The sequence below is a fragment of the Agelaius phoeniceus genome, chromosome 2 (genome assembly GCF_051311805.1).
Source record: "Agelaius phoeniceus isolate bAgePho1 chromosome 2, bAgePho1.hap1, whole genome shotgun sequence".
NCBI classification, from domain to species: Eukaryota; Metazoa; Chordata; class Aves; order Passeriformes; family Icteridae; genus Agelaius; species Agelaius phoeniceus.
This window is the reverse complement of record NC_135266.1, coordinates 91,742,659-91,756,991: the sequence shown is the minus strand read 5'-3', so window position 1 is coordinate 91,756,991 and position 14,333 is coordinate 91,742,659. Positions and strand designations below refer to the sequence as shown.

The following is a 14,333-nucleotide window of genomic DNA, read 5'->3' as shown; positions in this document are numbered from 1 at the left end:
AAGTCAGAGGCCAACCAAGCACAGGTTCCACTCACTGTGAAGGCTGCACAGCTGCTCAGTGAGGAATCCAGCCAACTGTAAAGCCACTTCAGCACATGAGTGTCATCAGCAGAATCCAGTACAAGATAATCCTGGCAAAGGCCTGCAAAATTCTACATCAAGTGCAATCACAATGACTCTTTTTGCCCTAGACAATTATACACAGGCACTGCCAAATTATGTTTGCACCTTGTTTTAATAAGGTAATCCAGCTCATTTAATATGTAATAAATTCATTAGGCTTTGGGGGTTTATACAAAATCAAGCACCCTTGACAGAATTCATTTAAATATCCTTCTTTTAACAATTAATAATTTCACAGTTTAAACATGCTTCAGTGCTCTGACTGAGCTCTGGATGGTTTGGCATGGTGAGCTCATGCCAGCTTCCACCCCACACTTCAGAAGGCAGCTCAGTATCCTGCCAGCAGGAACACAGCCCAGGGGATCACACCGCCTGCAGGTGATCCCAGGCCTGCACCCGGCCCAGCCCAAGGTGCCTGCAGCCTCCCCTGGCTGCATGGCAAAGTCACACAGCACTGTCACAGCTCCAGGTCCTGCAGGTCTCCCCAGCTGGGGCCAATTTTCACTTTAACATTCAGTTTCACTGAGAGTTTGATGGCGTTTTCCATCTCATGTTTCACGATGTGAGCAACCTAGAAGAAAACATCAGGCATCAGACACAGACACAGCCTCAGTGCTCTGGGTTTCTGTCAATTGCTGGGGCAGACAAGCACCTGGAATCCTATCCTGCATTTATTTGCACTGACTTACCACCAGTGGGAACGCAACCAAATCCTGATTAGTGCTTATGAATGGAGAAACTGTATAAAGCCAGTGAGATTTTATGCAGCACAGAGCTGTGACTGCTTCTGCAGTGTTTGGGATTACTCAAAAAAGGGGCCAAGATTAACTTTCTGTTAAACACCTGAGAGTCCTGAAGAGTCTCATCTTTCACTCAGCTGCACAACTCTAAAGTGTTTCATGGAGTCTGTTCTGAAAACTTCAAGCTACTGAAAGCAAGACACAAAACAAATCTGCCAGAAGCAAAAGAAGGGTGGCTCCTCCGTGTTGTGCCAGCTGGAAAAGCACTCTGTGAAACACAAATCATAAACCTCTGGGAAAGCAGGTCACATTCCATGTGGGTGCTACAAATACTGCCCAGGTTCCCCCTCACTATTTAGTTTAGGCAACTCCTGCCCTCTAGTAAACAGATTAGGTAACTGTTCTCTGCTCTCCAAAAGTATTCCTAAGAAAACACTCATTTCAACACACAGTTAGGAGACCAGAAATTATTTCTTTCTGCAGCACTTTGGATTACAAGAGACTGGATTTTTTTCTCCTGACTGTAAAAACCTACCCTGGACAAAGGTACCCCCTTTCCTGCCCCTATGGTGAATCCAGCCTGTCCTGGATTGCTTATTTGAATGAATCTCTCAATCCACAGCCATCCCATGAGCCTTTCCACAGCAGAGTGAAAAGAGGCTTTGAAGTTATGGTGATTCCTCAGCTCAGCTAAAAGCCACCCTTGGCAGCAGAGGAACTATTCAAGCTGTCTGACCCATCCTTGTGTTTTCATAGTTTGCTGACAGGTAGCCACCATAGAAATTCCTCCACAGTTTTTGCTGGGGAATGGAGGAGGGGATTTGAGGAGATCAGAGCACAAGACTTTACAACAGCATGAAGAACTAGGGGAAGATCTGTCTTCCAAACCCTTATGCCCCTACACACTGCATTTCAAAATAATCTTGATAACCTAGAAAAGTGCTTTGAAATAAGCTGTAATTCAGCACAGACAAGTACAGAGTGGAAAGAAGCAGGGTAGAGAATTAGGACAGAAATAATCTACTGCTCAAAAATAGGATGAAAAATAACTGCCTGGGCAGGAAAAAAAATGGGGTTATCAGAGATTAAAAACTGAACAGGGCCTAAGCAAGGCACACTGCTGTGAGAAAACAACGAAATGAAATTCTGGAACATGGAAAATGTTGCTTGCATGACACACAAATCAATTTTCCACTCTATTCAAACCACTCCAGCTTTGATCAAGTTTGGGGCCCAGCAGATCAAAAGAAACATGAACCATACAGAAGGAGATTCTCTGAGAATGGTCACAAGTCCAGCACATGGCACCAGCAAAGAATATCTTATTTGGGCTGCTGCACCCAGAACCAGGGACAGCAGCTGTGCTGCAGGGCAGGGAGGAAAACCTGCTGGTTTAAGCAACTGCCTAGAAAAATCTATGGAGAAATACATCTGAAGGGAGTTAGAAAAGCTGGTAATAATTGCTCTTGAGGTTGAGGTAGTTAATGCAATAAATAAAATACAATAAATAATAAGCAAATCATTCATTTGTCTCCAGTTCTCCTGGGAACACCATGATAAACTGGAGTCAGTATCTAAAGATGTTAAAGCCTATACTCAGGGGATTTCAGTCTTCTACAGGAAGAATATTAGGAGCCTTTCAGTCCCAAAAACAGCCTGCCTAGACTGAAGCAGCAGATGTCTGAACAAAGCTAGCAAAATGAGAAAAAGCTCAAGCTGAGATTCAAGACAAAAATAGCAAACCTTTTGTTTTTATTTACATGGACGTATCGGTATTAGTATTAAATATACTCACTTAAATTCTTCACATATTTATTAGCACATATTTATTAATATATACATGCATGCTCAGGCCAGTCAGCACTGCTGAAAGCTCTGTCAGACAAGGAGTTACTGCTTTGCATCAGGAGATGACCTTTTGTCATCAGCAAAGTGCCTGCACAGAAGGGGAAGAAAGGAACCCCAAGGTATAGAAGCACAGCCTGGGAGCCTCCTGTGTTCATGCTCAGGACTTGGGAAACACTGAGCTGCCAACATCCAGCTCCAACACCTGCCCCTGAGAGGCTCCCCTGTGCCCAGGCCCTGGAGTGCCCTCAGGGAGGAGCATACACAGACATTTTAAGGGCACTTAAAAACCACAGAGCACATCCCTTGTACCTACCCCACTGCCAAGCAGCACCACAGTGCTCCGACCAGGAAGAGAAGCAGGTAGGGAATGAGGAAATGAGCACTAAAAGGATAGAATCCTCCTTTCCCTGCACAAACCACAGCTATTATAATGCATGTTCTGAGTTAGGCACCAGAGCACTAACAGGAAGGCAAAAATACCTCCAGATGAGGAAACACTTCCCCCTATACCTGTCAACAATATTAAGCCACTTCACTCATCAAGCCTCACAGAGAAGTTGCATGAGCTGCTGTTACAAGCAACAAAGCACAAACTGAAAATGAACTTCAGCCACGGGGATGGCTTGAATCCAAAAATCAAGGGATCAAGCATGCAAACATGCTTTTTTCATCCAGCTGAACTTTGTTTTCACAGCCCTTTCAGCACCCATGGAGGGGGGATCCAAGGAAGACAATGTGGGCTCCTAGAAGGAAGGCTTGTTTGAAATACAGCAACACAGCAGAGCTGAAAGAGGAGCTGCAGGGCTGTACCTGGATGACATCGTCCTCTGCAACTTCATAGAGGAGCTCATCGTGCAGCTGGAGGATAAAGAAGCCTCCTCTGATGGGATGTAACATCCCTGTGTTCCTCCTCCTCAGCAGCCTTCCTACACAGGTGAAGAGCAGAGTTTGTTAGCACCATCACACAAAACTGTGTTTCTTGTGTCCAAAACCTTTGCACATTCCTAATGCTGAGAAAAAGAAGGTGAGGACCTTGAAAATGAAAAAGCCCATGCCTACAGACAGAACCACAAATCATGGCTACTCTATCAATATTTGTACAGCTATTGAGGGAAAATATGTTAATGAAAAGTATTTTAGATATACACATTTCAGCATTACATTATAAAGACATGAATCAGAACAGAAGCAAGAGACAGTTGTGTCTCCTGAACCATCTGTTCTGAAAGTAAATTTTAAACAAAATCGTGCAAAGTTTAATCAGAAGCTGCTTTACAACATTCTCTCTGGCAATGAATTGGGATTCTGCTTTTCTTCCACAACCATTTTAATGGCTAGTTTAAGAAAGCAGTCAGCCTCCTGCAAAATGCAGTTTCTGAAACTGTAGCTCCTGAGTAGAACTGAGGAAGGAAGAAAAGAGCAGTTATTGAATAAACAAGTAAGCAGCTGACAAAACCAAGACCCTGGTGGGCCTTCCCTGACAAAAAAAAAAAGAAACAAACCCTTCCATGGTAAAAGCTGTTGGTGTTTTAAAATAAACAAACACCACCTCACACACAGAGACTCAAAAGTTATTTATTTCTCAGGTTAGCTATTAGGAGGACTTCAGTTCACAAGAGGATTTCAAGCCATCATCAGCTGCTCACACAAGCCTCACACTGAAGCAGCAATGTCGAAGCAGCCACATGATGCAGGATGCTCCTCTGATGGCACAGGCATCTCTAATTTGCTGAAAAATAATTCCTTCCATTTCTTGAAACACTCAGTATCAGAGCAGGGGAAAACTGTCACAAATGCATCCACTCACCTCCCTACAATTACACTGGCCAAAGGTCAGGAGCTTCTGCTGCTCCTAGGAGGGGTGGGAAGCTCTGCCAAGCTCGTGCCTTCTACTCCTAGCTAACCTCTGAACCTGGTCTCTCCAAAATAAACTCCCTGACACATTTTTAGATGTTTGGCCATTAATTATTTAGTTTCCAAATCAGACTCTTCATAATAAGACAGCTTCATGTTTCAACTGAAGCATAAGAACTATCAAAGAAATACAGCTTTCCATCTCTTAAGAAGCCTTTATAAAATACACCTGATGAACAAAACATCATCTACAATAAGCTAAAAAAAGTCTCTGTGGCATTCCTATGGGAATGAGCACCCCAGCACATGTTTGCTATCTGTAGAAAAAAACTTATGCTGAAAAAACTTATGATGATAAGTGCTTCACATAATACTATTGTGAAGACTCTGTACATCAAATTCCAGCCAACAAATTCCAAACTTATTTCTAACCAAAAAATGTATTTTTGGAACCAGAAGTGAGCCCACTCATTTTTTTTCACTGCCTCTGAAGCCAGAGTGTCTGCTCAGCTCCTCCTTCCTCCTTCTGAACAATTCTGTGGTGGCATCACAGACCACATCACACAAGAACTCCCACTGCCAACCTTCGCAAGACCTGTTCTGAGGTAACTGGAGTCTCTGTTCTGGTCACATTTGTTTCAGTTTGTTGAGCAGACATTCTTCCTCTTTCCTGATGACTTTTTTGCCCATTGAACAAAGCCTTACCACTGTCATGAAATAAAACTTCTCCCACCTCTAGGCCCAAAAGCACTCTTTTTTTTTAGTTTGGTTTTTGTTTTTTTTAATTAACATTAGTGACACTGAAAATCTTGCTCCAGTGTAGATGGCAACCATACCAGTTTTATCCCTCTGGAAGGAGCTCTCCAGATGTCCATGGGACTTGAACACAGAGGAGAAGGCTTCCAGACGTCTCTGAATATTCACAGTGGCTGTTTTGACAATATCTGCAGCAGATCCCTGGACAGTTGTATTCACAGCCTGGCGCTCTGCCTGAACACAGATAGTTGTTCTCAAAACTCACCCCCAAAAAATCAAATCCAACATGTCACATCTAGTTAATTAAAAATAATAAATACATGGCCAAATATACACAGAGTAAAAATTCCAAATAAGAGTTTGTTCTATCTGCCTGAGAGAAAGAAATATTAGAGACTAGCTTCAGACACAAAATTTCTACAGGCACCTGAAAAAATTCCACAAATTTAAAATTAATGAATATCAAGAGTCACACCTGTAAGAGTCACAACCCACAAGAAGGTGAAGCCTATACCCATGGTAACAGTTTCAAGGGGAGAGGAAAATCTCAGTTAATGCAAGCACCACAAGACACTTCTGCCTATCTGCAAAGCCATAGGGGATGGACAACCGAAGGCAAGAAACTGGACTTTATGGCCTAACAATCTGGTCTGCCACCCTAAATCCTGACTGCCAGAGCATTACAGCTGTGCAAAAACACAGCAGACCACCATTTTTTTTTCAACACAAGCAACTTCTCTACTAATCCCCTCCTCAGACAAGAAAACTGTATTCAAAGTTTCTTCTTTCTTTGTTTAGAGCTGAAACATGTGCAAAGAATTACGAGGATGCTGAAATGAAAGTGAAGATAATTCATTAACTGGTCTTTAATATGATTTTAATGACTAAATCAAATTTGGACAGAAGATGCATCTAGAAAGCTTCCTGCTGAAGTATTTTTCAGATCAAATTGTCCCTTATTTTCAAAAGTTTTTTGAAAGCCTCCTTGTTTCCCTGTCTCTTTGGAATACAAACTCCCCCATTTCCTCCCTCTTCTACTCTAGTCTTTAATTTCACAGCTTCCTACTGAGAAGTATAATGCTTTTTCCCCAGAGAAACACCTTCCTAGGGAGTCAATTTACTCTTCCTGAAGTAAATCTATGGCAGAAGTGTCCAAAATTACCTGGAAAAAAAATTATGCTAGTGCAAAGGTGTATACTAAGTAAATATTTATCTAAGAAGTTAGAGCAATTTTCCTTTCAGGGAAAATAAAAAAAGGAACAAATACCAAAAAATACAGGTCTTAAATGCCCTTTCTTGTTCAAGTGGTGACAGCATGTAACATACAAAGACTGCTGAGTGGGAGCAACTCAGCCTGAAGAGTTAAAGTGTAGCCCTGTGTGGAGGCTTTTTAAAATCATGTCCATCGATTTCAATAAATTACTCACTGCAGCTCCAGCGTGGGAGTTCTGAAGTGAGGTGAGCACAGTGATGACAGCTGCACACCCAGCCACACAAGGCTGACGTCAAACAGGCCATGACAAAAGCTCTGTTATTCACAGAGTGACTGAGGGAACAATGAACTAAGCAAGAAGTGGAAGGTCATGACTAAGATGGCTCACAAACCTTGTTAAACTGCAGACATGGCTACACAAAGAAATCTGGCATTTTAAAAATAAAACTAAAAGAGAGTTTAAAAAAGGCACAGCACTCAACATACATGAGCTTTGCTGTAGGGGTTTGGGTCTTTGATAGCTGGCAGGTAGCGGCGTCTCCCCAGGATGGTCTGCACAAACCCATCTCTGCTGCAGTTCCGCACTGTCTCCCTCAGGAACTTCTGAACCCCTGTAAAAGGAGAGAGGAAGTTTTCTGCCATACAGCTGATGCTCTGTACTGACCTCTCACTGAAAGCAGTCTGGGGCAGCCAAGCAGCACAGAGGAAATCCTTTCAGTTTCCCAGACCCCATCAGTGGACAAAAGCACACCATCACTCATTCAGCTCTGCTGCAAAACCTGTTCAGACTTTTGAGGTGGAAGAGAGCACACAGTGTCAGGATATCTGGCTGTGCACAAGGAGGTACGAAGTCCGTCCTGCCCAGTGGCCAGGCACAGAGGGTCACACATTATTATTGATAATGGAGAGGTCAGAACCTGGACCAGCACTGGAAACACAAGTAGTAGGGAGGGAGTAAATTGAAAGCAGAAGCCAGAGCCCTTGATGCCTCAGGCTGCCTGACTTCAGGCTGTGTCCCTTCAGATTCTAGGATGAAAGAAAATCACCCACCTGCACTTTGCAAGGGAAGGAGCAAATCCACCAAGAGTGTTAAAAAGAAACTTAGGTCAAAGAAAGGTGAGACAGGGAAGAGTGAACTTGCACTGCAAGTTCAGGTAACAACTGTACTGAAGTGAGAAAAGTTAACTTCAGACAGTTTCTTTCCATGTTTACATATACATATATATAATATAAAACATAAAGGAGATATTCAAAATCAGGACTGACAGCCTAAGTGAATTCACTAGGTATGTCATTTAGCAGTCAGCCTGGCAACACCTAGCAAGTGAAAACCCACGAGAAGGGAAGTTACAAAATAAGGTACGCTGCAGTTTGTATGCACACACATGCACCAAGAGAGGGGAAGCAGGAAGTCTTTCCTAATGGTCATGAAGGACAGACAATTCAGGAATTAATGAAGACTAAACAGAATCTTAACAGAAAACTGTTTTTCTGCATCTGTCTCTAAAGAAACAAACCCTAAATCTTCAGAACATCATTTTCCAGCTCATTTTCAAGTCCTGTGATTAGAGCTAGCTGCCTCTTGTCCCATTTACCCTCCATTCTTTTTCTGATTGCAGCTCTATTGTCTCTACATCTTTCCTAAAAATTAACATGCTTCTTTGAAGCATAACCATGTCTTTTTACAAAACAGGGGAGAGCTACACTGAGCAGCTGGATAAAAATTAAAAGGTAATATGCAAAACAGTTTAAACTCCATGAAAGCAGAAGACAAAAGCAGAAGAAATAAATGGTTATATTTAAAAATTATAAGAAGCATGGTTCTAAAGTTGTCACAGCATATCATTTGAAGCTGTGTGTTTTAATAAGGAAAAGCATGTTTCTCATTCAGAAACTGAAGAGCTTTAAAATTACTCCTCAGGGCTTATTAATTAATTAAAATAACAAAAAAAATTATTGTAAGAAGTAAAGAACAAAGTCCTAAAGGTAAATAAAACCAGAGAGAGTAAAACATTACAGAGTATCAAACTGCTACATTCATGACTGGACATTTTCAAAATTAAAAGCATTTTCAAGAGATATGAGTAGTATGTTGAGACAAATTTAGGATTTGAAGAGACATGGAGAGAAAGGATTAAAAACAACAACCACCACCACCCAGCTCCCAAACAGCCATATCCAAACCTGTGTATCTTGATTTGAAGGATTCAATGTAATTGGCAGCTTCATTTTCATCAATCCCCATCTGCTCTCCTAAAGATTTTGCTCCTATTCCATAGATGATTCCATAGCAGATCTGCCAGAGGAAAGGGTGAAGAATCGCAACCGTTTGGTCAGTCACGCAGAGAAAGCAGACCCAAAACAAAACGTGATCCACTGGAAGGCAAGTGTATGGAAACCATGGCAAGTATTCAAGAAGAGAGACCCCCTCTCAGTCCAAGCCATTCATGCTGCTTTTCTCCACCCTCATCCCCCAAAAAAACCCCCACATCTCCACCTGCAATGTACTGAGTGGGAGGACAGACAAAGCAACTACTGAACAATCATGGCCAAACTCAAACAGAAAAACATCTGCAATGTGTTGAACACTGAACCTTCCTGCCCAGAAAGTTGCTATTGAATTTTTTTCCTAAAGTTACCTGCTTAGCTTGTTGCCTGGTCCTGTCTCCCACAGCTTCAGGATCGATCATTTTCCATTCTGCTGCGATGCTCTTGAAGACGTCGGCACCGCCATTCAAGGCTTGAATGAGGCGGCAGTCACAAGACAAGTGAGCCAGGATCCTCAGCTCCAGCTGAGAGTAATCAGCAGCCAAGATTAAGCCACCTGAAGTCAAGAAGTTATCAGAAAGCATTATTTCATAAATTACTCCAATATTCCATCCAACTTGCCAGCAAGAAGGACTGAACCTGTCCTTTATCTTCTGCTCTGGGAGTTTTTCACAGCAATTTCTACCAAGACAAATTCTTGCCTGTTTCCCCAATGCTCGGGCCTGCATGCTTTACATCTAGTCACATTTAGAATCCATCAAAACTATATAAACAAGTATCTGTCCAGGTGTCTAAGACAGAGCAGGCAATGTGAGAACTGACATTTGGATAGAAAGAACACTAGGTAAAGTGCACTTTGTGTATTAAGAGCTGCCTTAGCTACCTCTTTAAAAAAACAGGTATTCTTTAAGAAGAAATGGAAGTGTGAACATGTGAATGGTATCATTTGAATACTTTGCCCAACTGAAACTCTCTCTTTTATAGTCATGTGAATAATTTTGAAGGCATGCTAACTACTGCACTAGTTTTCCAAGTAGGCTGCTCAGACACACATATATCCTTAAGCCTTCATTATATCCAGGATTTTTTGCTAACCATATACTTAACAATTGCAGAGCAGGACTTGGGCATTACCTGGGAAAGGAACAAAAGCATGCCTCATGCTAACAGAAAATGGTATTCCTCTTTCTTCAGATCTGTTTGCAGCTTGAACCTTTAGCCCATTAGGCAAAATGGAACGCTTTCTGCATCTGTGGAGAAAAAATTACTGCCCTTCACCAATTTCTAAGATACTAAGAGATGCATAATCATTTTTACCACAACAGATCAGTGAAAACAAGTGAGACACCAGCCTCTATTCAATTTTTCTGGACAATCCATACCCAAATTTGACCATGGAGGAACTGGACAGAGACCACATAAACATCTGAAAGGGATTTATTGATCCCAAAAAAGATTTAGGGATAAATCTTCCTAGTACATTCAGGATTCAGTTCAGAAATTGGATAATTCTGCTCTAAAACAGGTGAGATGAATGGCCCCAGATCTGTGATGAGCTTATTCCAGAAAGGCAATGGAGTCACAGAAATCCTAAAAATTCAACACTTTACCTTGAGTGCCCAGTCTCTCAACATCATTCTCCTCTACAGAATGCATACACCAGCCCAGAGGCAGAAAAATCCCCCCCAACATCACCTTCATTACTGCACACACACACACATTCACAAGTAAGCCTGTAAAATCAGAGCAGAAGTTGCAGAAGAGGTGCTCATAACACACTGCACGTTTCCTCCCTAAAGACTGAGGGAAATAGTGCCCCAAAGCTGCTCAATTTTCTTTTCTGAGGCTAAAAGTTTACAGTGTCATCCACATGCTCTGCATCCTCTCAGGGCTTGCTTAGGTCTCTTGTCCACTAAGCCATTTGTAGCTGCAGATGGAATTGTATCCATGAGCACATCCACTGAACAATGCACAGCTCAGACACCATTCACATCACAGTCTCCCATCAGCACCAGTCTACCAGACAGTCCAATGGGCTCTTCACTGGAAGGCAAAAAGCCTTTTTAAATCCTTGATGTCTGGATCAGGGATCTGAGGAAATACTTCATCAAAATGAAAAGCTATCTCTGAGATCAAGACTAGTTTCAGCAGAGCACAGAAAAAAACACCATGCTCTCTCTCCCTTGTGCACTTCCTTTTCTTCTTAAATATTGGCTTTTCAGGCATGGTAGGGATCAAAGAGATGAATGCACAAAAATCACAGAAATAAATTTTCAAAAGAAATAAAGGTGAGGAACAATTGCATGTCTGGTTACTGCAGACAATCACACTGTTCAGCATAGGTTCTCAGTTTAGTTAAATGTGTAAGGGCTTTATACCATGACCTAATTTAGCTACACTCATTTGATCAGAAGCTTCTTACAACAGGAGGAAAGAGTAGCAATAGTGGTTAGTAAGATAATAGACAGTTTGGACCAAAGTCTGGAAGGCTGATCAGACTTGGCTGGATTGCAATTTCTTTTGTGCCAGGAGTCATTTCTGTGCCTGTAGGATTGCCCATCTTCCTAACACTGTGGCTGCTTAACTAAGGAATGTAGGAAAATGTAGGAAAAGACAGTCTGAGAGACCTATCAGAGTCTGGCAGGCACTTCAGTTCTTTGATGGGCTCTTCTTTACAGGGAAGACTCTCAAGAAACCAGCACAGCTCCCCAGCCATCCTGAAAAGCTGCTGCAAGCCTGAGCACTGCCACAGCTTCATCTCAGAATGACATTCCTGCCTCCATGGCTATGCCTGGCTCTTCTGAGATGGATATGAACAAAACCCTTCTACTCCTGGGTTCTTTTCTCATTACTTTCCCAAGGCGGTTAAATGCATGGTGGTAGGAGGCACCAGATAGAAGAAGCAAAAACCTTCTCAAATTTCTCACATCTTGCTGTGGGGAAAAAAGCTTAGAAAAGTCACTCAGGTGACACAACTGGGACAAGAACCTGAATGGAAAGAGAAACTGAAAGGGCAGAAAAGCATCACCAAGTAGGAAGCCTCAAAGCTCACAAGGTAGATGCTAAAAGATTGGTGTTTCACTAGACCTCCACACAACTGTTAAGGCATTGGCATGTAATGCTCTCAAAGTAGAACTGTAGAATCATAGAAAACAGGGTATTTGGTTAAGAGAAATCAAATTTAGAAATCTTCCTCTGCTATCTGGTAGTTACTGCAGGTCACTATCACAAATGAAATTATTAACAAAGAATGAAAAATATGTTCACCCCTGTTCCTTTAAAAAGGAACAGCATAAAACAAATGAATTTTCTTCTGCTTCTTCCACAATATTCAATGCTCTTTCAGAGTAGTTCTTAGCAAGTCAAACCAGATCCTAACTTCAGTTTGGTTATTTTCAGACTCAGGCTTTCCATCCAACAGCTGGGAACATAATGCTAATCCCACTTAAGGGGTTCATAAAGAACATCAAAAAGAAAGCAAATAGCTACATGAAACCACATGCTATTAGTATCATTATGTCTTTCATGTATCACTGATTTTTAGGTATTTATTCTCCTGTAAGAGAAACACTGAAGAACAAGTCACACTGAAGAACAAGTCACACTGACACGACAGCAGCCACAGGTGAAGGCAGAAAAAAGAAATTTGACAACTCGACTACATTTAGACAGAAGATTTGTCAAGATCCTCCTACCTGCCCCCCAGTGCAGCACAAGAATTAACATTTCCATGGGCTTGGGAGGGGGGGCTTTCTTCAACCACAGTTGGCATTTCAATCTCAAAATCTCTTGGCACATTCTGTATATTCGGCTCTGCGAAGCTTACTCGACCTGAAAGGAAGATAGGGCACAACTAAGGAAGGGTCCAACAGGAGTCTCTAACTCAATACAGCTGCACACACTGCATCTCCAAAATACAATGGCCAGGAGAGGGAGAGGACACAACCACTGAAAAAAATTTTAAAAAGGAAAAGTAATTTGTGTTTAATGGGCTTGTGATGGTTCCCCATTTCTGTATCACTAATAACCTGCTCTGGAGTCAGAGATTTACATGGTAATATGTGCAAGAAATGAATAATACTGCTCAGTGAACACAAAAGCTATTTTAAATACATCTGGGTTTTTAAGGCAGACATATGTCAAACAGATGTACCAGTATCTTTGCTTGGTTGAAGCAGAGCACAGGCTTCATTTCCTATCTTTTCCTCTTAGAAAAGCTGCACACACATACAAAAAGACAAAAAGCCAGTAAGAAACTGAGGTACTTGCACACATTTGTTCACCTGTAGCTGTGTGAGTCTGTGAAATTGGGTATATCCTTTCCATTCCCAGTGCAGAATTCAATCGCTTCTCCCTCTGTAGTGGAAACACCACTTTAGTAATGGCATTGTTGATCCTCCTCCATTCCAATATCAGCCCTGGCAATGGGTGAAGTGTCTTTAATTTCTCCAAAACATCCTTGTGGGAAGAAAAGGGCACAACTAATCAACGGCCTTTAAAACTTTATAAATAAAGTTTTTGCTGCTCTGCAGGAAAAAGTGACTCCTTCACCCACAGTGAGCTTCCAGTGTCACTGCCTTAAAATTAAATCCATATCCTCTCCATTTACACCACCTACACCTGGGTAATCAAAGCACCACCTGACACAGCTGCAGTTTTATTACCCACGAGAAGACAATCACTTCCCTCTGGACTTCTGCACCCTCATCATCACTCTTTATCTGCACCAACCAATAAACCACCTGAAATCATCACTTGCCATAGGTCACCTAAGTTGTCTCCTCTTGTCCAGCATTAATGCTTCTCCTCCATCTTCTTGCATATTTTTCTCCCTGCTCTCTCCTATCTGTACACTAGGAACACCAAGTGAAGCCCTTGACCACGCTCCTGGTAGACAAAGCTGATCACTAGCAATCAAATCCTTTCAGTTTAATCAGAAATGTGAAGGGACTAACAAGAATTTCAAAAGACAGTGGCATGCAAACATTTCTCAAAATAACTTTTTTTGGTGTGTGCTGCAGGCAGCTGCAGCCTCATCCCTCCACATCACAAAAGGAGGAAATCCTCCCTTTGCTTCTTGCTCCCTGCTCTGCCATCACCACTGCACCCAATGTCTTCACTGCCACTTGAGTTCCAGAAATCAATACTTGTCTTCTGAGTACAGACTACACTGAACAAGGGGAAACTAAGAAAACAACACAGATTAATGAGTCCTGAAAACAGGAACATATATATCTGCTAATTCCACTTGTCTGGCAAGAGCACCCATTAGCCTGCAGCAGCTGGTATTAATGCAGGTCCACAATATTTATCAACTGGCAAGAATGTCAATAGCCTTCACATTATACAAGCTTCTGAGGTACTAAATTTGATAAGCCATCAGATTAGCCATTCTGAAGACAAATTCTCTGAAGCAAAAAATACAGATTTGATCATAGCAGGAAGAGAAAATATTGTATTTAGTCGACATGGTATTTAAGTATCTTTCAAGCTGATGTGGAAAAATTCTTCTGCTATTGGCTTTACAAAAT

General features: G+C 41.8%; 1 protein-coding gene across 1 annotated transcript in view; it reads right to left on the bottom strand.

Annotated features, from left to right (window-relative positions):
* Positions 1 to 216: 216 nt before the first annotated feature.
* POLQ (DNA polymerase theta) overlaps positions 217 to 14,333 on the bottom strand; it is a 53,018-nt gene continuing 38,901 nt past the window's right edge. Inside the window, exons 22-30 of the mRNA XM_054627804.2 lie at positions 13,086 to 13,260; positions 12,498 to 12,633; positions 9,937 to 10,052; positions 9,174 to 9,358; positions 8,719 to 8,830; positions 7,021 to 7,145; positions 5,402 to 5,555; positions 3,522 to 3,637; positions 217 to 694 (exon numbers count right to left, since the gene is read on the bottom strand). Coding sequence (XP_054483779.2) covers positions 581 to 694; positions 3,522 to 3,637; positions 5,402 to 5,555; positions 7,021 to 7,145; positions 8,719 to 8,830; positions 9,174 to 9,358; positions 9,937 to 10,052; positions 12,498 to 12,633; positions 13,086 to 13,260 — 1,233 coding nt within the window. The 3' untranslated portion in view covers positions 217 to 580. The remainder of the gene's footprint in view (positions 695 to 3,521; positions 3,638 to 5,401; positions 5,556 to 7,020; positions 7,146 to 8,718; positions 8,831 to 9,173; positions 9,359 to 9,936; positions 10,053 to 12,497; positions 12,634 to 13,085; positions 13,261 to 14,333) is intronic.